This window comes from Mirounga angustirostris, unplaced genomic scaffold (genome assembly GCF_029215605.1).
Source record: "Mirounga angustirostris isolate CCGP_5_RB_7025 unplaced genomic scaffold, mMirAng1.0.hap1 SCAF_7, whole genome shotgun sequence".
Classification (NCBI taxonomy): Eukaryota; Metazoa; Chordata; class Mammalia; order Carnivora; family Phocidae; genus Mirounga; species Mirounga angustirostris.
The window spans coordinates 92132166-92159081 of record NW_026991715.1 but is presented as its reverse complement, the minus strand read 5'-3'; the positions used below and the strand labels follow the sequence as shown (position 1 = coordinate 92159081).

Sequence of the window (26916 nt, the reverse complement as noted above, 5' to 3'; positions counted from 1 at the left end):
GTTTTTAAGGAGGGCAGCCTTGAGCTGGGTATCCTGGGTTTCTGAGCAGACAACTGACCCAAGAGACCTGTTTCCCACTTCCCTCTCCCATGCTCCTACTCCCTAACCAGGAGTCTGACGTCTATAGTGATCATCTTAGTTTCAGTCCAGCCCAAACCTACTGCCCACATCTGATTTAGTCTTAAAAGATCAGGCTGACCTAGTAGCATCCTGACTGTGGCTCGGGTGTGTCTCCTTCTCTACAAACCAACACAGGTTCCTGGATTCAGTCATGCACACAGCTGCTTCTAGGCAAAAGACACTTGTGAAATACAAGTTCTCTATGCTTCATATGTTAATAAGGAACTAATATATTTTTTTAAACCTCAGCCCAGCACTTCACATGTAGCTCATGTAATTTACCAACCTAGTGAGAGAGGAAATATCATTCATATTTTATCCATGAGGAACTAGGGGCTGGTAGAGGTAAAGCCCAGGGCAGGACAACTAGGAAGTAGCAGAGGTAGGATTCAAATTACAATGTTGGGTTCCAAAGATAGTCCTTTTTCTTTCAAGTCATGGCTGCCATTTTAGCCACTGAGAACTGGTAGCTGCAAAAGACTCAACCATCTACTGGGTACTGACCATTCATTCATTCATTCATTCAATGATGTTCTGAGTCTGCTTTTGTGCCAGACCTTATGCTGGCCACTAGGGACACAAAGATAAGTCAGATAAAACCTCTGCCCTTAAGAAACTAACCCACTGACAACTAGCAGTAATTTAAAGAGAGAAATCTACAAGATTTTAGAGAGAGGGCAGTCAGGGAAATCATTCTGGAGGAAATGACACCTAACTGAATCAGCAAGTCTCAAGGTATGTCCAGTTGTGGGGAATAAACAGCAGGGTAAGACCCTATGCTCAAAGAACTCGGAGTAGAGTTGCAGAGGTTAAGATTCATGGTCATGATACAAGGAAAGAGAATAAAAATCACTTCTTAAGGCTCTGAACAGGTATTCTCCATGGAAGTGTTGGCAGATTGAGAAACTGAGGCAGCAGAAATCAGGGCCATTCAGGGAGGGCTATAGAAATGAAATGGAAGCCACCTTTGTTCATAAGAGTCTTCTTAAAAGTCTTTGATCTCTCTTTGTTTTCCTACTCTGGCTCTACTGTGATTTCTTCTCTTCATTTCTCATTTCCTTCTAAAGGAAAACACTTATTCAATGTCGTTAGAGCCTGTGCTGAGAGCAAGGCATTACCCTAGTCCCTGATGGTGGTCCTAAGCAGAAATGTACAGAGATGAACAAGACACACAGTGGAGCAGCTACTGACAACCTAAAGGATAAAAGTTTGAGAGATGTGAACTCCAAATCAAACAGCAGAAGTAATGAAATAATTCAGACTTGGAAAAGGGATTGTCATTCAAGGTAACTCCACCGTAGTTGGTTTGTTGATTCATTTTTCTCAGCATTCATTCAGCAATGCCTCCTCTCCACAAGGTCCTCTCCTCAGCGAGCCAACAGTGGAGGCCAGGTCTGGCACACCTAAGCCGCCATTACAATCGTGTGATAAACGAGCATGAAAGACATACACACATAGGACTTACGAGCCATGTATGCTCGTAAGAGCATTCAGAAGACAGAGCCGGTGGTAGCTTTTGAACGGATTCCTACAATGAAACAGGAGTCTACCAAGTGGAGAAGAAAGGAAAGGGCATGTTAAAAGGCACGGAGAGTATCTTTGGAACAGCTTGGTATGGGGCATTTGTTCGGAGATGAGGTGTTAAAATGCACCGCCCACAGAGCGGAAAGGCCTTGAATACCAGACCAAGGAGTTTGGCCTTTTTCATAGAAAGAGATCTGAACAGGTGAGGACCACAGTAAGATTTTTGTGTTGGAAATGTCCCTCTGGTACAGCCTGTACGGTGGACTAGAATAGGATGGAGAAGAGGGCTCAACTACCTACGCTTACAGCAGCTGTATCTTTGTGCCTGACAGACTGCACCAGACGGGTAACTAAGCCAAGCTGGGGAGTGGGGGTGGGGGGATGGAAGGTGAAGGGAGAGTCCCGCGTGAGGGCTACAGGCAGGACGAGGACGTACGCAGTTCTGTGCACGGCACAGCGGCTGGGGAGACCCGCCTCCCCTTCCAGATCCCTCTGGGGCGGAGCTCGAGCCAAAGCACGTGATGCCTGGGGACCCACCTTTACTGTGGGCAGGCGTCCCGTTCATCCGCGGTTTCACCGGTCGCCCCTTGGATCCCCAAGACTCTGACTCTTTTTCTTAGTGCTCGAGGGATCTGTTCTCTTCCGTGCATCCCTGTATGCAACTCCTGCAAAGCGTGGTGAGGGGAGAGAAACAGCGAAGGAGTCCTTTGCCCATACTAAAGATGGCAACCTGCTGCGCTCACTCTGGGTGGGGGTTCCAGGCGCCGGGCCTCACTGGGCGAGGCCCAGACGGAAGAGGCGTCTCTCGAGATAAGTTTTCGACCTTCCTAGGAGGGGACCTGATCCGGGGGCGTGGCCTCGTCGAAATTCTAACAGCTGATTGGTATTTCGAGAGGTGGGCGGAGTGCCCTCGGTACCCCGCCCCTCCCTCTTCGAACCGGAAGTGTCTCTCGGTCTTTCCAGCTGGTTGTCATTTCACTCGGCTCGGTCCTGAGGAGAAGGACTCAGCCGCGGCTGCGGGACCCGGGCACCGGGAGGCGGTGGCGGCGGCGGCGGCGGCGGCATCGGCGACAGCAGAGGAGGAAGAGGAGGAAGAAGGAGAGAAAAAGAAGAGCCAGGCGGAGTCCGCAACAACGAAGCCGGGACTGCGGGACCGGGGTAAAGCTACGGCGGCGGCGGTGGGGACGACGACGGCCCAGCAACCGTGAGGAGAAACAAAAGCCTTCTAAATTATAGATTTTTCTAAAATCTGGGGCAAAAAAGAGAGAGAGCACAAAGGGGGGAGGCCCTTCTCTTTTAGAATAACTACACTAGTGGGTTTTCCCTTTTTTTCCTCTTTTTTTCCCCCTGCGGAGAATCGAACTGAGAGAACTGAACAAACCGCCCCTGGGTCCCATGAGGGAAAAAAACCCCGGAGCCGCAGAGAGGGGAAGAGGCCGAAACCGCAGGACCTTCCAGGTCGCCCCGTTGGTCCCCGCACCCCCGGGCCGCCAGCTCGCTCTCGTCGAGTCTCGCTAAATCCTTCCTGATCGCGATCCCCCCAAGAGGGAGAAACGGGTGTTTTCAGCCCATTTCATGGGGGAGAGGAGGCCGGGGGGGAGCCCAGGAACAGCGACCGCAGCAAGATCTGCACCCAGAGCCTCAGGAACAGCCCCAGAGGCCAAAACTGCACCCCGTGAAAGAGCAGAAACAGGACCAGGAACAGCAGAAACCTTCCTGCAATCATCTTTCCATTAGTCAATGCTGATTTCCTCTCCCGCAACCAGGAATTCACCTCCCACCCCAGATAACCTAATATAATCTATATATATAAATATATAATATATAATGTTCTTAAATTATTCCTGATTTTTTTTAACCAAGCTGCCAAGAAAAGAACGTATTCTCCTCTTAGCCCTATTCTAATTTTTATGTGAGTGAATCTAAACTGCTGAGGAAGACCATATGTGATTGTTAAATTATATATATATATATTTTTACTCCGCGCAATGCTTATTCTTCTACATCCATAGATGCTTGAGAAGCTGTGTTTTTGTCATTCATGTACATTTTCCTTTGGAAAAAGAAAGCGCCTATTTTACTAACCAAAGACTTGATTTTTACCCTCTTCGTTTTTATTCCCTCCTAGAAATAAGCCCAGTTGGATTCATGTCAATGTTTTAAGAGATTTTTTTTTAGTTTTTTTTTTCCTTTCAGAGGCCAGAATTCCAAATCAGAACTATTTCAAGTGATAAGCTGCGATCTTTGAGCTAGCTATAAATAAGACATTTCAAACAAACAACTGAAATTTTGGGTAGAGGATACAAAGACGTGAGACATCAGGTTGTCATTTTTTATTGTAAGAATCTGATCCTAAAAATAATAAATGGGGGATTACGGGTTTGGAGTGCTAGTGCAAAGCAATACTGGGAATAAATCTGCTTTTCCAGTCAGATTCCATCCACATCTGCAGCCTCCACACCATCACCAAAATGCCACCCCCAGCCCTGCTGCTTTTATAAATAATAACACAGCTGCCAATGGCAGCAGTGCCGGGTCAGCTTGGCTCTTTCCTGCTCCAGCTACCCATAACATTCAGGATGAGATCTTGGGGTCGGAAAAAGCAAAAAGTCAGCAACAGGAACAGCAAGACCCTTTAGAAAAGCAGCCGCTCTCCCCCAGTCCAGGTCAGGAAGCTGGAATACTGCCTGAACCCGAGAAGGCAAAATCAGAAGAAAATCAAGGGGACAATTCTTCAGAAAATGGCAATGGGAAGGAGAAAATAAGAATCGAGTCACCAGTGTTGACAGGGTTTGATTATCAAGAAGCCGCGGGGCTGGGTACTTCGACCCAACCCTTGACGTCTAGTGCATCGTCTCTTACTGGTTTCAGTAACTGGTCAGCAGCGATAGCACCTTCTTCCTCTACAATCATCAATGAAGATGCAAGTTTCTTTCACCAGGGAGGGGTCCCGGCTGCTTCGGCTAATAACGGTGCTCTGTTGTTTCAAAATTTTCCCCATCATGTCAGCCCTGGCTTTGGAGGCAGCTTCTCCCCTCAGATCGGGCCCCTCTCACAGCACCACCCTCATCATCCTCATTTCCAGCATCATCACAACCAGCCTCAGCAGCAGAGGAGGTCTCCTGCCAGTCCCCATCCCCCACCTTTCACACACAGAAATGCTGCTTTTAACCAGCTGCCTCATTTGGCGAATAATCTTAACAAACCCCCCTCTCCATGGAGCAACTACCAGAGTCCCTCTCCTACACCATCTTCTTCCTGGAGCCCGGGAGGTGGTGGATATGGGGGCTGGGGAGGTTCCCAGGGCCGAGATCACCGCAGAGGGCTGAATGGAGGAATAACGCCCCTGAATTCCATCTCGCCTTTGAAGAAAAATTTTGCAAGCAATCATATTCAGCTGCAGAAGTACGCTCGCCCCAGCTCTGCATTTGCTCCTAAATCCTGGATGGAAGATAGCTTGAACAGGGCTGACAACATTTTTCCTTTTCCGGTAAGATTATGTTCCATTAATAGATTAAGATGAATAAGGAAATTGTATGGTGTAATATCTATTTAACTAAGAGGTTTGAATGGTCCATGTACATATCAGAACTCTTCTTAGAAAATGAGTTAATTGCCAGACATTATTTTGGCAGGACAGGAGTATAATTGGGAACAAAATATTCAGCTGTTTGTTTGATAAATTTCTAATTGTAATCTTCCCCATAGATAATAGTATGAATTGGTATAATTATGACTACCAGGTAGCTAGTGATGTTGGAATTATTAACTATAATATCTTTCTAGCCTGACAGGATCATCAGGGTTGTTTTTTCCTACTTTTTTAGGTGAGAATAAATAATATATAGATATAGTATAATTCATTGTGCAAACCGATGATAATTTTCTGCTCAGATGAAGTAACTGTGTAACAAAAAAATTCATTTTTTTCCTCCACTGTAGGATAGTGATTTACTGAAAACCAACTATTGAATTACAGTTTTCTCACTGGTTACACTTTAAACCTAGAACCTCTCTGAACCTTGCAGTCTGAACAGTCTGAATTCATCAATTCAGCAATTCCTCTTAAACCCCTCTGCAAATTCTGGCCTGCCCTGTGTCAGTAAGGACTGGTACAGAAATGATCTAAATGTTTTCTTCATCCCCATTTATTTTCAAATACCATGAAACTGTTGGTCTCAGAGTGACTCTTTTATGATGCCTTTCATCCATTTGTTTATTTTCCAGTGTTAACACTAGGGGTGTAGATAAACCATTCCTAAAAATAGATCCAGGCAAAGATCACTTGTCTTTCTTGCCACCAGTGTATCCTTATTCTGCAAGAGTCACATGGTTTGATGTTTTTGAATTAATGAGCAGCCAGTCTAGGTGATAGATATGAGATAAAGGAAATTTCATAGTTAATTGAGCATCAGATGCCCCACTGAGTTTGTATATTTGAAGGTATGATTGTTTATATGTGTTTAGGAAATTTATATGGGATAATAAGCTAACATTGAATCAGTCCTCACAGTGACCCCACAAGGTAAGTTCTATTATTATCCCCATTTTGCAGATGAGAAAATTGAGTATCAGAAAGATATAACTTGCCCAAAAGCACACTGCTGATAAGAGTACAAAGTCTAGGTTAAAAAACAAGGATTAAAATATATATCTGTATAGACACATATGTATATGTATATACACATGTGCCACAGATAGAGGATTATTTTAGAGATCTTTCTGCAAGGACTAACACAGATTACAAGACAGTTGCAATGTCCCCAAATATGATGTCAGCACAAGCAGAACTATCTGTTTGATTAATAATTTGCTTAGTGGGAGGGCAAGTTTGCTAAGAGAATCCTGTGTCATTCCAAGGAATTAAAAGTCCCTTCCCTGAAGGATTCAGGTGGAATAGTTAGGATGTATCTTAAAATACTTGATTTAGTTTTAGATTTTTAAAAATAATTTTTTTGCCTACATATCAGAAAGCTGTTGGCTTTTGCTTTTAAAAAGGGTTTTTACTGAAACTGAAGAGCAATTATCTTGCATTAGTAGCTAGGTAAAAGGCTTTTAGACATTGGTAATTTCATGAAGTCTATTTTTAAAAAGTTGCTTTTAATATTCTTTTGAACGTAAATTTAAAGAAAATTTAGTGCAAAGGTGACTTTTTTGAATTACTCATTTGTTGCTAATTTTTAAATCTAAGGTGGCATTTTATACATTTTAACTGGATTAAGATTGGCTCAGAATTGAATACACTTTTTTCATTTTGCTACAGTACACTGACAGAACAAACTTATATGACTGAACTTATATGACCTCATGGTTTATTTTCCGTTCTCAGTTTATAGACTTTTGATGAAGGTTTGCTTTGGGAAAAATAAAATTTCAGAAAATAAATGAACTGTATACATGCATATTCTCAGTATTTTGGGGGGCTAATGGAATGTGTTTACATGTGAAATCTTTTGGATTAGTTGGAGATTAAGCTGGTTTATGAAACAATAATAAAATTAATTTAAGGGCGCCTGGGTGGCTCAGATGGTTAAGCGTCTGCCTTCGGCTCAGGTCACGATCCCAGGGTCCTGGGATGGAGTCCCGAATCGGGCTCCCTGCTCAGCGGGGAGCCTGCTTCTCCCTCTGCCTCTCTCTCTCTGTCTCTTATGAATAAATAAAATCTTAAAAAAATAAATAAATAAAAATAAAATTAACTTAAGATTGCTACTAAAAAACTGTTAGAAACTAACTCTTCCCTTAGAATTGTTGTTGTCTTATGCTGAGGATGGAAAAAGGATGAGTCAATATACCTGGCTCAAATATGGTAGGATTAGAAAGTAAATTGTTGATTTCTGCTCATCATCCCCCACCACTTTTAGAAACAGGAGGGAGGGTTCAGGGAGCCAGGAGCAAGTGTGGGGGTGATTTGAAAGTCACACTGGAGTTTTGGGTTTTGAAAAAATCACAAGTTAGTAAACTGAATACTGTATGCTTACTTAATGTATGTAGTTCTGTGTGTGTGCATGTGTGTGTGTTTTAACAATTACTCTTTTGAATTGGTTTTGGCAAAAAAAAAATACAGTTTTGGGTTGGTATGAATTACTTGGTTAAATTTGATATGAAAAACGTGAAGGAACATTTATTTGACTGGGAGCCTGGAAACTAGGTGTGCTCTTTGCCCTATCAGTATAACATTTGGGGGCCTCAGTTTCTCCATAAAATGCGGGGGTGACGGAGGTGATGTCTAAGTTCCTTATGGTCCTGAGGTGAGCTCCTGTGAAATTGAAATTGCTGCAAACACAACCACACTTTGAACTGCTGCCATCTTATTTAAATCTATTACCCTAAACACTATTAATTTTAGGAAAGAAATTTTACAGATGTTAGTAGTTCAGTTTTAATGGCTTTGTCAAGAATTCCTTAGGTGTTATAGAGAGATCTGGAAATACACCACAGAAATGACAGGATCCAGCAGTATACATGGCTACATTATAATATTAGTATTATTGAAAGGAAAGAATTTACCTGGTACGTAACTAATACTGGGCAATGTTTGTTTTGACCCTTACATTAAGGGGAAAAAAATCCTCCCATGTCCTGCCAAACACATCCTGGAATTCCAGTGTCCAAACCAAATGATATATTGGGGCACTTGCCAATAATTTTATTTGAATACAGCACTTCTTTGGAGGGGTGCCTAGATCTTCTGTCCTTACAGGAAAGTAAAGGAGAATTGTGTAGAGTATATTCTGATAGTCTCTTATCTTCAGCTCAGTTATGCTCACACCTCCATTAGCTAAAAACCAGGAAGTAGGCAAAAAAAAATAAAAAATGAAAAAATAAAAAGGAGGAGGGTAGACAAAATCTTTCACAAAGACCATCCCTAAAACTTGATAGGGAGACATTTTAGGATTTAGAACCCATTTGCTCTGACTTCAGACACAGTCACCATGGATTTGTTGTCTTAGCCAGGCAAATAATTCATGTCACTTTAATAACTCTGCTTGTGTTGTCAGTTTATTGATCCTTAAAATTATATATGGCATCTAATATTTGAAAATAGAAAGTTACTGCGTTGCTTCAGTTCTGAAAGTCATGGTGAATTATTACAATTGTCTAAGTATAACCTCATTACACTTTTTGGTTTTTTATATAGTCCCAGGAGGGATCTTTGTATGGGAAACATTTTCTTTGACTTTGTATTTATTTATATTAGAAGAAGGGAAATTAATTTCTTTATTATAAAGTATGGGTTGGATGGTTTTGGCTCCAGCATAATTGAGAAAAAACTTGGTAAAGCATACCAAGTACAATTTTATGCCTTTTTGTAGAAAGCCTTTGAACTAGGTTTAATTGCTTTTCTGATGGAATCAAAACTTGGGCGGGGTAGTGTTTTTTGATTACTTTTTGTTGTCTTCACAGAAGCCATGGAATATGATCAACACATTGTTCCACACCTTTCAGGAAAAACCTGTTGATAGCTAGCTTAGTGAACTGTTGCAACTAGAAAGATGCTCTTAGTTCATGGGTTTATGCTTTTAAGAATAATCCTTGTTGGTGTTCATGAGAAAGAAATGGAAAAGTAATCTTAAAGTTAACATATGCCTAGTTTAAATTTTATAGCCTATATTTATTTTTTTTATGACTTTATCATGCTATAAGGAGAATTAGCTTGAAGATCCATTATCACATTTTTTTCAGCACTACATTGTACCTCAGGTTTTAGTCCCATCACAGATAAGATAATGTGTATAATGCGTTTCTCTTTAAGGCAGGGAGCTCATAACATGAGCATTTGTTTTAATATTTCCTGACAAACTCATTTTATATTTAATTGTTCAAAGAAAATTACTCTTGCAGAAATTAAAGTATATTTTTACCATGATAAATTTATAGCAATCTGTAATTTTTTTCACTTCAAATTTAGTATAGATTCTCATCACATTTTATATTATTGAAACAGAAAGAGTTCCACTTTCAGGTTTTCAGAAAATTCTTAGTAGATAGAATAATAAAGGTATAGTCCTATTTTTAATCACTTTCTGAAGGTGAAACTTGAATAATTACTGAGATAGGTTTATTTTCTGAGGCCAAACATGTAGTAGAGTGAAACATAAGCTCTGGATCCAAGCAGACTTGAGTTTGACTCTGCACTGTAATTAGCTTTGTGACCTTGAGCAAATTGCTTAAATTCAGGAAGAAAACCTCATCAAGGTAATAATACCCAATAGTGAAGGGTTTTTGTGAGGCACCTTAAGTATGTGGCCATAGTAGGTAGCTTAAATTTTTTTTTAATTTAAAGTATGCCTCTCTAAAATTTGTAAAATAATGAAATTAATTACAAATATAGTATCTATGAAAGATTTTGAACAGTCCTTTGTATTGCTTATCTTATTATATGTACTTTACTTCTTAGAGTACTCTTTTGAATAAGCTAGATGTAACCTAGGACAGATAAAACATTTAGCAGAATTAATCAGTTTTCTTGAGAAGTTTTATAATTGTATATAACTAAACTTTCATTAGTATTGGTAGACTACATCTTTCAGTATTTTGAAAGATTTTGCCTATGGTTATTTTAAGAAATTTAGAACATTTGATTGCTTTTGTATACATTAAAAGAGACTATTTCAAAGGAGAATTTGTGATTTTTTTGGATAAGAGATAGGAAGAGTTACCATAGGTTTGAATTGGGTATATTTTAGCTTTTATCCTGGAATTCAGTATTGTTTTTTATATTTTAATTAACCTATTTTTTTTAAAGATTTATTTATTCATTTTGGGAGAGCGAGAATGAGAGAGAGTACATGAGAGGGGGGAGGGTCAGAGGGAGAAGCAGCCTCCCCGCTGAGCAGGGAGCCCGATGTGGGACTCGATCCCGGGACTCCAGGATCATGACCTGAGCCGAAGGCAGTTGCTTAACCAACTGAGCCACCCAGGCGCCCAATTAACCTATTTAGTACATATTTATTGAGCACCTCCAATGTTATGGACTAGGGACAAGCCTAGATATCTTATAAAAGTTGTTTTGGTTTGGTTTATAATGTATTTTTGATCTGTGCTAATCCCTGAATGATACTAAACATGCTTTTTTTCCTCATTATAAACACATTAGCAACTGATAATTTCCTGTCATTTTAATCTATGAGCTGTTTTAAACTTTAAGGCAAATTAACAGATCCAACTTTAGGTATAAAAAAACAGTGTGGTATTTTCAAATATTTTATTAATGGTCACATTTATAAATGTATTACTTGTATGCAGCATGTGCTTATTTAAGTCTTGTGGCAAAATGGTACCACAAAAGGCAAACTTTAACCTATGGGTAGTCGAGTTCAGGTCTCATTACATGTCAAGGAAGAAACTCCATCAGCCACTTATAGGTCCTCTCTCATGTTTGCAAACTGAATTATTAAAGTTCAAAGTCTTAAGATGTACAAGTACTTTTCATATTGTATTTAGATTGGGCAATTTTTGTTTGCTGAATAATTACCAGAAATATCCCAATCATTATTTTTTTATATATCTAAACTAAGTTATAGCTAATCCCTCAGTATTATACATTCTAAAGCCATATTTATATTTAAATATTATGTAACATACTTTTAATAGTAGTCCTTCCAGATGTTTTTGAGGAATGCATCTAGTGCTAGTCAGTAAAATAGCTGTTGTCATCTTACATCTGTCAGAACCTTAAAAAAAAAAAAGTGAGCATAAGAATGTTGCTATTCAGAAAAATCTCCTGATTATAGTATGGAAGTCAGATCTGGGTTCCAGATATGGGTCTGCCACTTACCAACTATATGACCTAGGGCAAGCTACTTAACCTTCCTGATCCTTCATTTTCTTGTTTGCTTTGACTGGTCATCAAATAGAAATATTAATTCAAAATCTTGAAAATAGCACATATTCTTAAAATATTAAATATGGTATAACTTGTATATGGTAATTCGAGCATAATTTTAAAGAAGAATTTCATAAACTAAACTATAATTTTTTAAAATAAAGTCACTGTACTTAAATAATAGTGGGAATCAGGCTAGATGATGTCCTCGTTTTCTTGAACACTGCTAAAAAATTTAGTGACCAACCGTTTTTTTTTCTTTTTTTCCCTGTCTCTATTTTGGTAAAGTGTTTTCCCTCACGTCTTTTAAATTTATTAGGGAAAAATTTAAACATATTCAATAATAGGCAAAATAGTATAACAAACCCCATGTGCATATCATCTGGCTTCAACAATGATCGACTCCTGGACAAACTCCTCTGTCTTCTTCCTAACCTTCTCCCCTTTCATGTTATTTTAAAGCAGTTCCCAGAGATTGTATCATTCCAATTGTAAGTGCTGGAGTCTTTTTTTCTCCCCATAAAAACAACAACAAAGAAATTTCCTAGTGGTTTTTAAGAAAAGATAGAAACCTAAGCAAGGCCCACATTTCTGTTGCACCTGCTCAGCTTGTTTCACCACTCAAGCTGGTACTAATCTCTAAGGAAATCACTGCTGGCCTCATCTCCTCCCTTCTGGACAGAGAAGTTGTTGGTGGTCACATGGCCATAAAAAAAATAAATAAGGGAGGGGTGAGAGATCCAACAAAAGTGCTAAAACATCAATTGGTGACTGAAAATTTGGGAGGAGATTCTCTAGTTTTCCTTTCTCCAGCTTATTCTTACCTTCTTAGCCCAGGTTTGAGCTTCCATGGACTTGTGGGAAGGATCTCTGAAAGGACAGGGAGCTGGGAGCTCTTTGGTTGTATTTTTGCTTGTCTGTTTTTGTTTTTAAAGAAGAATTTAGAGGTTTGGGGCCTTTTGCTGGCCTTTGGACTACATCAAACTTTTTCACCTCTTGCTCTCTTTCAACCTATAAATGTTTGATACTTTCAATGGCCCATATGCTGGGAATACATGACCAAGGCAAGCATGCTCCTTCTCCTCGTGACGTGTACAGTCTGGTGACTTCTTTGTACCTGGGTGTTTAGAAGTGCCTTCTGCTCAGGAAACTCTGGAGAGCTAAGGATGGGGGTGGGGTGGGAACTATGAGGGCCCACAAAGGCTGACACTGGGCATAGGCTGCTTTTTGACATTGCTCTCAAGGCTCACAAGAGAGATTTCATAGGTTACAGAACACAAGCAAACCTCAGTTTAGGAATAAAGATTGTGCATTTGGGTGGCCATTTTCTTTGCTGACTCTGGACCCTGATCAGGCCCAGCAGACATAGAACAGAGGAAGGGCCAGAAGGGTCTAAATGACTTCATTCCTTAGGGTTGAGTTTTAGTAGTATTTACCTGTTTTCCTGAAATGAGTGACTTCTTGCCCTGAGTAGCTTATTATGTAGGAGGAATATTTTTTTCTGTTTCATTTTCCTTTGAAAATGGGCTACAGGAAATAGCACAGAATAGCTGAATTATTCAGATATAACAATATCTAACTTAATATGTTAATTTCAGGCTCTTTTGCCATTTCACCAGAGAGAGGAGGGGCAGAGGGAATGTTTATTGAATGGATCTACTAACTGCTGCACCTTTTGTACAATCTGTCAGATACCTTATCTCATTTCTCCTTACCAGTTTTATAAGGGAGGGGTATCATCCTCATTTTGCTGATGAAACCAAGGTTCAGAGATTCTGTGATGTCAAGATCACTTGTCTAATAAGTGGTAATTTAAACTCAGGTGTTGGAATAGAATAGTATTTTGTTGTTTGTTTTTGTTCGTTTGTTTTTTTCTAGAGAGAGAGCATGAGAGCCATGTTGTGGGGGACAGAGGGAGAGGGAGAGAATCTTAAGGAGGCTCCACACCTAGTGGGGAGCCTGACGTGTGGCTTGATCTCACAACCTTGAGATCATAACCTGAGCTGATATCAAAAGTCAGATGCTTAACTGAGCCACTCAGGTGTCCCTTGGAATAGAATAGATTTTAATTATTTCTCTCTGCCAGGCAAGGTGAGAATGTACACATAGTCAAGAGAAGAAGGGGTCTGTTGATCCAGGAACTGACTAAGCAAGTCTGGAATGGCAGTTTGTTTTTTTAAATTCAGTTAAGTGGTGTGACAAGAAATGTTTACGATTTTAAGGATTTCTAATGCTCAAAATAAGTTGTTTATTTAATGAAGGTGGAATTAAAGAAAGTTTTCTCAAAGGCTTTCTGAAGAGATCTGATTCATCAGTTCACATGGGAGCAAACAGAACTGTTGCTCCAATCGGGGTAATACACCAAAGACATTCATTTATTTAGTTATAGTTTTTTATAGGGAGCATTTAGTAGCCTACAGTCTATAAGATTCTGCCTTCATTATTAAGCATCATAATAAGAAAGTACTGACTAAGAGGGAACATGTTCAGAAATACAAGATGCTACTGAATGTGGTTTCTTTTACTTTAGATAATTACCTCTTTGACTTTAACCTCTGACCCTCGTTCTCAGCATTCAGGCCCTGTGTATAGTGAAGGACGTCATATCTGCCAGGTGTTTGTTTATAAATTGAAATTTCGAGGTCATGATGAGGCTTATTTAAATGAACCACTTTTCTGAGCTTCTGCTCTGAAGTCAGGCTCCTCCACTTACTGTATGACTTTGAGAGCGATTAGTTAACTTCGTATAGCATTATTTGCCTAAAATGGGGATGATACTTGTATACGCTTTACATGATGGTTGTGAGGAACAAATGTATGTAAATCATACATAATTCATATAAGATGCACAACACTGAACCAGGAGGGACATGTTAGCCACTTTAATAATGGTGGCGGTGATGATGATGGGACTACAGTATGCTTCACATATGCTACAGTCTGTGGCTATGGAGAGGTGAGTGGTACTCACAGTCCACTGGGGGGGTAGCTGTAAGGGAACTGTCAACATCATATGGAATGGCATCGTGCTAGGGGGATGGGGAAAAAGGGACTTGTGCCTGCACAGGGATGTGAGGATCATCTGGAAGTGGAATCTTGAAAGTTGACTATGTAGTCAATTTTTGATGCCTGTGGTCTTAAATATTTAATCCAAGAAGAACATTTACATTTTGGCAAATCTCAGATTAAAACTCCTGTAGTACCTTTGATTAATTATGGGCTCACTGGCATTTCAAACTTCGTATTTATTTTGGCAGCTGACATACTGGCATATACTTAACTTTCAAACCAAAATATTTTCTTTTCCCTTCTTCACTAGGGAAAGTTTAAGTCAGAAAGAGAAACCTCATCAGCTGATACAGATACATAGCTGTCTGGGAAGTGACGATCACAGTAATGTCTGTCTTTATAGGGAGAGAGTGATTTAAGGGAGTAGCTGACTTTTGACTTTGGTTCTTAATGATGTGTTATATTCAGTTAAGTACTTTGTGTGTTTTAGACCCCATCTAGTGATGGGAAAACATACTAACTCAAACATAAAAAGACAAGACCAATAATAGAGTGGTCATGGTGGTTGATTTGTTGAAATTGAACTTGATTGTAATCTTTTTTCAAGTTGGGCATCTGAGAGCTTGGAGAGGGCTTCGTTTTAGGTTCTGAGAGCAAGGGCTGCCTCTTCATGTGGAAACCTTAAAATGGTTGATGTAGAATATTTAAGCTGAACTATATCATGGCCAGTCAGCTACAAGTGACAATGCCACCTGCCTAAGGAAATTAACCTGTTGAATGTAATTGCTTAACTCAGTGCTTCTCAAAATGTGGTCCCTGGCATCACTTAGAAACTTGTTAGAGATGTGAATTCTTGGACCCTACCCAGACCTACTGAATGAGACACTTTATGGGTACTCTATGATTTAACAAGACCTCCAGATGATTCTGATATGCTCTCAAGTATGAGAAACACTGGCTTAGAGTATCCATTTGGATGTTAAAAAAAAAAAAAAAGCCATGAATGATGATTTTGGTTTGTGATATAATTGCAGTGTAGTTATTCTTCCTGTTGGTAATAGACCAACAGGTTCACATGTTTCTTTTGGCTACTTCTGGAATGTTAGGAAAAGTCATGTCATCAGCTATTTGCTGATGTAAGTCTTCCTATTTTGCCATGGCAGTCATGGGTTCTGATTTTTGAAATACTAATTTGTTTTATCAGAACATTATTATTTTTATTTTTTACCAACTTTGATTTTCATATTGACTTGTATGAGATCTAAGTATGGTAATCAAGTTTGCTTTGCTGAGCCTTGAAGATAATTGGTGCTCTTCTATTTTCATTCATGATTATTAAGCTCACATGTTGTAGAGTCAGAAGGCCTAGGTTCAAATTCTGCCCTTCCACTTACTTTGCATTGATAGAGTTATTTAATCACTCTCAACCTCCGTTTCTTCATCTGTGAAATGGGATACCTAATTGTGTAGGATTTTTGTGAGGAATAAATAAGATCACGCATGTAAAGCATTAGAACTTGATAGCTGCTGCTATTATCATTATTATTGCTACTGTTCCTACCACTTTTACTTCTGTGGTTGGCAGTAGATAACCTAGAGAGGCATTTGTGGTAGCTTTCTAATTTGTGCACCACATCTGTTTGTCACCTCAATAGGAAGAAGGAATATCTTATCAGGCTTCTTATCTTCTTTTTTTTTTAAGATTTTATTTATTTATTTGACAGAGAGAGACACAGCGAGAGAGGGAACACAAGCAGGGGAGTGGGAGAGGGAGAAGCAGGTTCCCTGCTGAGCAGGGAGCCCGATGTGGGGCACGATCCCAGGACCCTGAGATCATGACCTGAGCCGAAGGCAGACACTTAACGACTGAGCCACCCAGACACCCCAGACTTCTTACCTTTTTAGTACCTCTGATATCATTCCTATATTATTCTTATATATACATTTTGTTCTTTTTTTGATTTATGGAGAAATATTTGAGTGCCTGCTGTTTGCTGGGCACTTGCCAGCGTGTTCCTGCTCCCAGGACCTTTATAGCAGAATATCTCATTCATTCAAATGTATGTCTTAATTAGAGTGGTCCTTTGACTGCCATGACCATTACCTTACCCAAGGAATTATCGCCTGCTTTGGAGGGAGACTTAGGCTTGAATCCCGACTAAGCTGCTGAACTATGCAGAAACCTGTCTGTGCAGTAATTATGGAATTTTCCTTGGTCTTAGTTTTAATCATTAAAACAGGAATAATGCCATCTAACTTATAAGGCGGTATTAATTAAGACAGTATTAATAAAGTACCTAAAATAAAGGCAGGTACTTAGTAGATGCTCAATAAAAGGTAGTTCTGTTTTTCTCCCTTTTCTCCCTTTAGGCTGCCGAGAGAAACTGGCGAAGGTGGCTTGAAGCAAATTTGGTTGCTGGTGTTTTTTTGTTTCACGATAGATTCTTTGCTCCTATTATCTGAAATCAGGGCATCCCACTTCGACCAATTGTTTTAAGTAAATTTTTTTATTTAAAAAGCTTGTTATTTTGCATTATGTATAGCATAAGAAGATGTAGTGACTGTCCTAAGACGCTAAGGGTTCATTTTCTTTCTTTTTTTTTTTTTAAAGATTTTATTTATTTATTTGACAGAGAGAGACACAGCGAGAGAGGGAACACAAGCAGGGGGAGTGGGAGAGGGAGAAGCAGGCTTCCCGCGGAGCAGGGAGCCCAATGCGGGGCTCGATCCCAGGACCCTGGGATTATGACCTGAGCTGAAGGCAGACGCTTAACCGACTGAGCCACCCAGGCGCCCCAAGGGTTCATTTTCTTATTAACCTGTGATTGACCCTCACCTTCTTGTGGGCACAGAGTGATGAGTTTTTATTAGTCATTCTCCTTTACGCTTTGCTTCCTGCCATACTCATCACTATAATTTAAATTAAATCTTGGGAGAGCACAAGCTAAGGATGTCAGGAAGCTAGAATACAAATATATTTTGGAGTTAGGAAAAGGACATTAGAGATCTAATCAAACTCTTTCCTTCTTCAGATAAGCAAAGGTCTAGAAGATGAAAGGGCCCAAGCTCACCTGACACACCAGTGGTGGAGTTGGGGCTTCCTAGTGTCTAATGCTCATTCTTCTGATTTATGCTGATGTTCATATTTTGGTTATCAGCTCACATTCAATCAAGAAGAGTTGTCACTTAGCAAGGTTTCTATTTTATAGTTAGTTTACTTTCTGGGAAATGGATCCAAGAAAATAGATAAGTGATTATGATATTTGGCCCAATTAGCAATCAATACGGGTAAAATCAGAGAATGAAATATGGCAGTCAGAGCCCTCTTGATTTGACACTCTATCGGGTAGGAAAACCAGCATCGTTTGTGCTGCTGTTCTTATTCCTTGGGTTTATTTATTTGTTTCTACTCCTCCACCTATTTCCTAGTGGCACACTTACATTTTAGTTTTTTGCTTTTGTTTTTAATTAGAGGTTAAAAATGGTTGGAAAAGATCAGTGAGAGGGAATAAATCAAGAAGGATAAACTTTAGACCCTCTCTGAGAACAGAATGTTTACTTGACAAAATATGTGGCTTTTGAACTCTTTGAATTGCCAAAGCATCATAAGAAATAAAATGTTATACAAATGTAGTCATTTATAATAATTATAATAAGGTTGGACTGTGGGGAAGAATACATATTGGCAAGGGTTGGCAAGAATGTGGTAACTGTGCCATTGGGTCCTGTACCTTGCACTTAAATCATCAGCAATCTGTCCAGACCCTGTTCTCTTCTGAATCCATACAAAGCCTGAAAATCCTTCCCAACACATTGCATCTGAGGGTCTATACCAGTTGATCAGAGTTTGTATATTGGTATTTATTTGTCACTCTTGTATTAAATCATGACAAAGTATAAAAAGGATAAAGGGTTTGTTTTTAATCCTATAAAGCATTACTTGAAAATTTAAAAATTTCATTTAGGATTTTAATTTTAATGTATTCCACCAATTAGAAGTCAGGGGTTATCTTAGCAAAAATCTTTTTTTAATTGTTATGTTAATCACCATATATTACATCATTAGTTTTTGATGTAGTGTTCCATGATTCATTGTTTGTGCATAACACCCAGTGCTCCATGCAGAACGTGCCCTCTTTAATACCCATCACCAGGCTAACCCATCCCCCCACCCTCCTCCCCTCTAGAACCCTCAGTTTGTTTTTCAGAGTCCATCGTCTCTCATGGTTCGTCTCCCCCTCCGATTTCACCCCCTTCATTCTTCCCCTCCTGCTATCTTCTTTTTTTTTTTTTCTTAACATATACTGCATTATTTGTTTCAGAGGTACAGATGTGTGATTCAACAGTCTTGCACAATTCACAGTGCTCACCATAGCACATACCCTCCCCAGTGTCTATCACCCAGCCACCCCATCCCTCCCACCCCACCCCCCACTCCAGCAACCCTCAGTTTGTTTCCTGAGATTAAGAATTTCTCATATCAGTGAGGTCATATGACACATGTCTTTCTCTGATTGACTTTTTTCGCTCAGCATATCCTCCAGTTCCATCCACGTCGTTGTAAATGGCAAGATCTCATTCCTTTTGATGGCTGCATAATATTCCATTGTATATATATCACATCTTCTTTATCCATTCATCTGTCGATGGACATCTTGGCTCTTTCCACAGTTTGGCTGTTGTGGACATTATCTTAGCAAAAATCTATGTTTCAGGCAATATGTGGGGGGAGAGAGTAACAAAGTGGCTTTGCTAAAATTCCAGTACCACATTTAGAAACTCAGAGGTAAAAAGGAAGCTTCTTTATTTAATGGACACAGCTGTCATAAACCAAAACACACTGTGTAATATTCTTTATCAATTGCTTCTCTTCAATGATCTTGTTATTCAGTGATTGGCAAAATGCAAGTTCTGGAAATTCACAAGGTTGCTTACTGCTTTAGTTGCATTAAAAAAAAAAAAAAAAAAAAAAAGCTGAGTACCCCCTACCACACTACCCATTACAGTTATTTTGGCAAAAGAAAACCTACAACGCTACAGCAGGGTGGGAAAATATAAAAAACAAACCTTAAGGAAGTAGAAGGAAAGAAATATTTTAAACATTTACGAAATTACTTGAAGGAATTCATTTATTCATTGCTTTAGCAAACATGTGTACCTTCTACCTGTCAGGTCCTGTGTGAGGCACAGTGATACAGAAATGTAGGACAAGGTTTCTCAACCTGTGTCACCTCATGGCACACCTAGAAAACATAATATTGAAGCAGACATCATCTGCTAGGGAGTTCCTACCGCATCTGTCAGTCCTGTGGGCTTAGGAGATGAATATCTTGGCATACTGTCACCCTGTGGAGTTGTATACATTGGGAACATTTGATGTAAGATATAACTTCCTACCCTTGGGAAACTGGCCAAGGACATAGACAAGTTACTAGACACCGAGAATTATTGCCTCCAAGATTGGTTTTATATTGGAGATAGTAGAGTGGCTGGCCTGGTTATGGGTGTGGTTCATAGATTTCAGAACAGAGGACAAATCTAATAACTGTAGAATGAGTGGAATTTCGTATTAACTTCTTTCTCAAATTTTGCCTCAAATCCACTTTGCTTCCAAAAGAATATGCAATACAAGTTTTGATTTAATTCAGTGCTTAAGATGAAGAAGGATAAAAAAAAAAAACCAGAACAGTATTTTCCTTTTTGTGAACACTAACCTTTAGAAATTCTGATTCTGACCATGTGTCCTCCTTCTTCTCTATTGACCATGTTGAGTAGATGAAGATGATAAGGAAAGAATCAAGAATAAAAGTGGGAAAGATGTTCTGGAGGGAGTCATACCAGTTCAGAGCAGAATAGCATGTTAAGGCACCTGCTCCCCATCCCCATCTTCATCCTCTCCACACACACCCCCCCCCACCGGAAAAATCCTGTAATACTCTGTTTTAAATATTGGATTATAGCAAATATAACTGTCTTTGGACTCCTGAAGTTACAGAGGTGAAAAAAAATTGGTATCGTAAAACAATTAATTCAGTGAACATTCTGATTACCTGCATGGTGGGATGGGGTCAGGAGAAGTGATCCCTATTTCAGGGAAATAAGACAAGTAGTGTTATGGAAGGACAGAGGAGAAATGTCAGGTTGATCAAAAAATGCTGTCCAGTGGAGAATGTACTCTATCAGCCTTAAGGTTCTAGAAGTTAGCTAGGAAAGGGAGAAAGTTTAAAAAAAGTTTAAAGTTTAAAAAAGGGTGGGGGATAAAATCAGGTGAACTTTTTTAAAAAGCCGAAGCTTTGAGTTAAAAAAGTAATGTAAGAGAAAATAAAGCTGAAAAGAAAGTTATAGAATTCTGCTTGTCAAATTCCTGTGGAAGCCCCTTTTTTCTTTAATATTCTTGCAGTTGTGTCCATGTGTGTACCACCAGTTTTATTCTTGAGGTGGGTCAGAAATCTGTATTACTGCTTCTTAAAATGTTTCATCTCTTACTTTTCACTTATCAAGCCACACTTTAATTTTAGTTATTTCTAGTACTTTTCCTCTGGAAGAATGCCAGAGCAGTTGGGTCATTGTATATTTTAAGATTCCTCACCCACTCTTGAAATGCATTTTGTTAAGCCAGGGTTTAGACCAACAGTGTTGACACCCTGTCTTCCCTTTAATTTTAATGGCAACAAAATGAAGACTACTTTGCCACTTAGTGGTCTTATAGACCTTGGATAACTATTTTCACATTTTGGTTTATAAGAAAATATAGCTATTCTGAATAACTATTCTGAATATTGCTATTCAGTAGCAGTATCTGCTGAATGGCAGCGCAGTACATGACTGCTGGAGCAAGTTTGGAAAGTTTTGCCATGTTACTGCAATCTTAAGTGGCAGACAAAGATTATGAATTTTATTTTACATTTGTTTCATGTTGTTGACTATATGGAAACTGGTTTTAGTTGCCTCTGCTTTATTAGTAAAAATAATGCTTTTATTGAAATAATTATTAGAAATCAAATCACTCTTTGCTGAGCCTTGGCTACTTTTGTGGTTTTGATGTTTTGTAAGTGTTAAAAAATAAAATGCAGTAATAATGTACCTTATACATAGAGGGAGTAAAATTGCCTTTTTGATCTGTGTCCCATTGAAAGCAGCTTATTGTCTCCTTTTACAATTAAAAGCTATTTTAAAAGTGGTTTGTGGCTGTTTGTGTTTACAGGATCGCCCCAGAACATTTGATATGCACTCACTGGAGAGTTCACTCATTGACATTATGAGAGCTGAAAATGATTCCATTAAAGGTAACTTTAAAAATCTATTTGATTTTAGTGAATAGTTAAAATTTTGTATTATATATATAATCTCAGGAGCAGTATGGCAAATTTTATGGATTCATATTTTGTATGTAGTCAGTTCCATCAATTTTATACATGTACCTCTCTTATTAAAAACTCAAACATATTTGATGGGTATCCACTGTACGCCCATCACAATATCAATTAAGAGAACTACAAGAGTACTAATTGCTAAGGGTGGGCAGTTAACTGGAAAGACATGAACCATGTACCTCATTTTTTTATATCTGAGGCAAAAAAAATGCTCAGTGCCTCAAACCTGTATGTCTCTCCACCCATGACAATGACTATACACTAGTAGAGTTCAAAGTGTTGGTAGAGTTTTTGGTCTAGTTTCACATTTCAAAAAATGGCCAATGAAATTGTATTCTTGAAATATTTTCTATGGATCATGTTAAAAAATAGTGCTATTTCTACTTGGATTCTGGTCTCAATTCTAATACTAACTAGGTGTGTTATCTTGAATAAGACATTTCATTTTGACTAGGCCTCAATTTCTTTCTTTTTTTTTTTTAAGATTTTATTTATTTTGAGAGAGAGAGAGCGTGCATGAGTACAAGTGCAGGGAGGGGTAGAGGGAGAGGAAGAAGCAGATTCCACGCTGAGACCCCAGGACGCTGAGGTTATGAATTGAGCTGAAGGCAGACGCTTAACCGACTGAGCCACCCAGGCACCCCAAGGCCTCAATTTCTAATCTTTATAATTAGGGACTTAGAATCACTATGGCAGTAAGGGACTTATAATGGGAAGCTTTAAAAATAAAATATAGATGCCTGGGCCCCATTCCAGGTGTGGGGTAGGGCTTGGCATGTTAGTTTTTAATGTCTCATGTAATGCTCATGGATAACCAGGATTGAGAATTACCAGAGGAGGTATTCTCTAAGGGCCCTTCCAGCTCTGATTTTGTGAAAACTACCCCACAAAATAAAATATTTTTCTGCACAAAAGTCTTTTAATTAGAAAGGAGGGTTTTTTTGTTCTTGTTTTTCTTTGCTTGTTTTTTTAAGAAATTTGGAATGTTTGGTATATTTGGTCATCCCAGTTGTTTATTTGTTCCTTCATTCGTTCGTCCATTCATTCATTCATTCGGTGTTGATGATCCTGCTTTGTGCCAGACATAGCTTTGCACTGGGTTCAAAGGTGGCAAAATAGCCTGTACTTTAAGTGATGACCAGCCTGGCCTGGTTTTCCTTTGAGTTTGGTTTATTACATTACTAATGCAATGAAACTTTTAAGTATTTTTCAACAGACCAACAATGGTAAATTTTTTGATGAGGAGAGCTGTTTGAGGTCTGGAGAGATGAAAAATAATATGTGAAAAAAATATGCATCCAGCTGTTGAGATAACTTTGAAGTAAAAATATTTTGAAGATCTTTACTGAATTCCTCTTGGAATTCTGATGGGTGACTCTAATCCGAATACACACTCTTGTTTCTGAGGAAAGATGATCTCTCATTCAGAGTCAGCTTTATTTTTGCCATTTCTTAGCACTCTGACTTTGGGTACTATTTCAGCCTCTTTGACCCTTCTTTTTGTTTTCTCATCAGAAAAGTGAGGAGAGACTAAGGCCCTTTCTAGCACCAGAAAAACTGCACACTCTTAAAAACTAGCTAAAGGAGAAATTTGAATATGGTCTGTGGATTGATTGTACCAATGTCAGTGTCCTGGTTTGTACTATAGTTATGTAAGATGTCACCACTTGAAGACACTGGGTAAGGGACATATAGGATCTCTCTGTACTGTTTTTGCGACTTGCCATGAGTCTGCAATTATTTCAAAATTAAAAGCTAAGTACAGAAAAAGTAGTTAAAGGTAAAGGACTTTGTTTATTCTTAATGTGTTAGATGACTTCAGCAACTTTCTTTCTTTCTTTCTTTTTTGGGGGGGAGCCTCTTACGTACTTGATACTAGGGATAATAAATAATTAGAACTCATTTTCATTATAAGAGCCTATTTCTTTTTATTTTATGATATTTTATTTTATTTATTTTATTTCATGATAAGGGCCTTTCAGAGAAAACACAGTTTACAAACAGTAGCAGATATAAACCATTTATTATGTATTGCTTCTAAGAAGCAAGCCTCTAACTAGTACTTAGGTTAAATATAAGAGTTGCACACATTATTCTAGTAAGACTAACAGTAGCATTTCCTGGATTTAGATATAGCCAGGACATCTCTCAGGTTTATTTCTATTTCTTCTCCTAGTTTGCTAAATCATTGTGTAAAGTTCTGCTTTTATTCTATATTCCCTTTTTAATTTCCTCTACCAACTTTTACTTAAATTAAGTTTCTTTAAGCTGATTCTGTAGGGATAATGAAAAGTTAAGTCTGATGACAGAAAACATTAAATCTGATTGGCCTAGTCTGAGAACATAAAGGTTTTGTAAAATAGTTATTTATAAAAGGAAGTGTGGCAGAGTGGAAAGGCCATGGGTGTTAGAGTCAGGTAGATCTGGATTTAAACTGCCATTCTGCCACTACAGTTTGTGGTGGTTGTGAATATCAAATGGTATGATATATCTATGAAATGCAGCATACTGCCTAGTTCATAGAAAACACTCAGTAATTGGTACAGATTATTACTAAATATGTATTAAGTCTGTTTTCATGCTTATCAAATGAGAAAGTCAGTTTCTACGTAAGCTTAAGTGCCAAAGTGACTTAAGCATATCAAATGAACTTTGTCCCTTTTTTTTCTTCAAAGAGCAGTAAAGAATTCATAGGTGAGTTCATGGTCCTAAAATGCCACATTTTAGTTATGCTTGTTTTTTTTTGTAAACCAAGATGATGAACTTTATATCACTCTAGTCTGTCACTCTAGTCTGTCACTGTCACAAAATGTAGTTTGGCTCAAGGGAATACTTCATTTCTGGTCAAACTCTCCTTTGATTAGGTAGCTATTAGGAAAGCTATGCTTGATTTTAACAGTGATTCTATTGTGAGATTTTGTTTAAAGATGATAACAAAGTTGAATATCTTAAAAACAACATGTTGTCCTTTTAAAATAAATATAAAAACCTGCCAATCCATTTTGAAAATAAAAACCCCTCCATGTGCTCTGCTACCTTAGAAATGGAGAACACAGAAAATGGACAATGATTCTGTGAGACTAATAGAATATAATATGCCTCTCAGGAAAAAATTATAAGAATTCAGTTAAAAGATTAATTTGACTGTTTTAAAAAAGAACCCATCATAGGGAGGCAAATTTTATATTTGGGTTTATTTTATCTTAAAAATAATTTCATAAAGTATATTATGAATGACCTCATTTATTTTTATCCTTCATTTGCAGTTCCTCATAGAAATGTGATTTGTTGTATGTATTCAAATAATAAAGCCTAGAGTTGATACAAGAACTACAAGTTGAATGGATTGATATGGCTATATTATTCATTTAGATTTAAAATGCAAACAGAAAACTGAATTTTGCTTTTCATTTTGGGCAAACAAAAACAAAAACAAAAACAACTCCCTTAATGTAGTGCAGTTTAAAATTTTATTTTTGCAGTCAACAGACAAAATGCTTAATATGCCTAGGAACCTTCAAATATAGCTTTTGAGTTTCTTTATGAACGTGTTATTGATTCCAACTGGCTTGCTGAAAACCTTTCATGTTCTTTTTTTAACATTTTAACAAATGTGCAAAAGGAGTACCTGGGTTTCATTTCATGATTTATATTAGTGTTGCTTACTGTTTAAATAGTTTCTCTAAGAATTTTAAGGCTACTATAATTTTCTCCATATACAGGGGATTAGCCCTTTGGGAGGAAAAGGGTCCTCTCCCCTACCATATCTCCATGTCCTTTCTCTGATCAGCTGGCATGTCTGTATGTTATTTTTATCCACGAAATTGTATATTGCCTTCTCCATAACCAATGCCGGTAACAGTCCGTAGAAGCTCTTCCCCTGAGACTGATTTCATTTTCTTTACTACACACCCAGTCTCATAAGCTAGGAGCCTAAGCTACAGACGGTCAAATGAATTTTGATATCCCAGGTGACAGCTTGCTCATTGCTGCAAAATTATTAGGCTTATCAAGTATTTGCTTCACCTGGACAGAAGAATCTTTTACTATTACAGGTAGTCAGCTGATCATTTGGGGAATATTGTATCTTACTGTTATTTGTGCCTTGCTTGCCTGTGAAATTGGTACTTACTGTTTAGAAATGGAACAGCATGAAATACATTAAAACCACATGTGAGTACATCTGTTTTCAGCCTTCTGAAGCATAGGTTGGACACAGTGAAATAAAGATTCATGAAATGGTATTATATTCAGTGTATAGTAGGAAAGACCTCAGAAAATTAAGGAGCCTTTTTTCTTTTCTGTGTGGGAAGGAAATAAAAGACTGTAGATATAAACCAAGAAGTAGCAGTTATGGAGTGGAAGCAGAAGGAGACCACACAGGAATAAAGACGGAAAAAAAATAGTACTTGAAAATTATCAGATGTCAGATGGAGTAGAACAATCCAGAGTTTCATAATAGTGGTTGAGCATTTTAAATCCTATATATGAAAACAATTTAGTACCAGTGTGCTTCATTTCACTAGAAAGCCAAATGAGACAGCAAAATTACTGAGAGAAAAAAGGCAATCTGTAAATTGTCAAAACATTATAATTGTTCTTCAGATATTAATTAACTAAATTATGAGTCAGAATATCTTATTTTTCCTCAAAATATTGTGAAATTGGAATCTTTTTCTCTTCATATCATTATAGAATGTATCTTGCTTTCATTTTTTGGAAGAGGGAACTCAACATATCCACCCAATCCCCTTGAGTTTCAGGCATTTTAAATACTTGATATGAATGTAAGCAATAATGATTGCATTCAGAAATGCAGGTTGTTTCAGGTGCCGGTCTTTTACATATCCTATGGTGCCCAAAAAACCTATTGCATATGGAGAGTAAGTAGTGGGAGTATGTTATACAGCTAGACATTACTGCCACACTTATTTCATGTATTCATTTAATAAGAATTTATTTTAAGAGCTGGATCTACTCCAAAGATACTATGTATTTAATTCCTGACTGCGGAAGGTATTGTGACCTTGCGTTTTAAAGTATTTTTGATATATGTTTTTCATT

General features: G+C 38.2%; 1 protein-coding gene across 4 annotated transcripts in view; it reads left to right on the top strand.

The window, feature by feature from the left end:
• The first annotated feature begins 2606 nt into the window (after nt 1-2606).
• The window catches only part of CPEB4 (cytoplasmic polyadenylation element binding protein 4), a 106013-nt gene continuing 81703 nt past the window's right edge, over nt 2607-26916 (top strand). For 3 of the 4 annotated variants that reach the window (XM_064596550.1, XM_045900974.2, XM_045900965.2), the window contains exons 1-2: nt 2607-5134; nt 21684-21765. In XM_064596550.1, the coding sequence (XP_064452620.1) occupies nt 4010-5134; nt 21684-21765 (1207 nt within the window). In that variant the 5' untranslated portion in view covers nt 2607-4009. The remainder of the gene's footprint in view (nt 5135-21683; nt 21766-26916) is intronic. The other variant, XM_064596552.1, reaches the window with a different exon arrangement.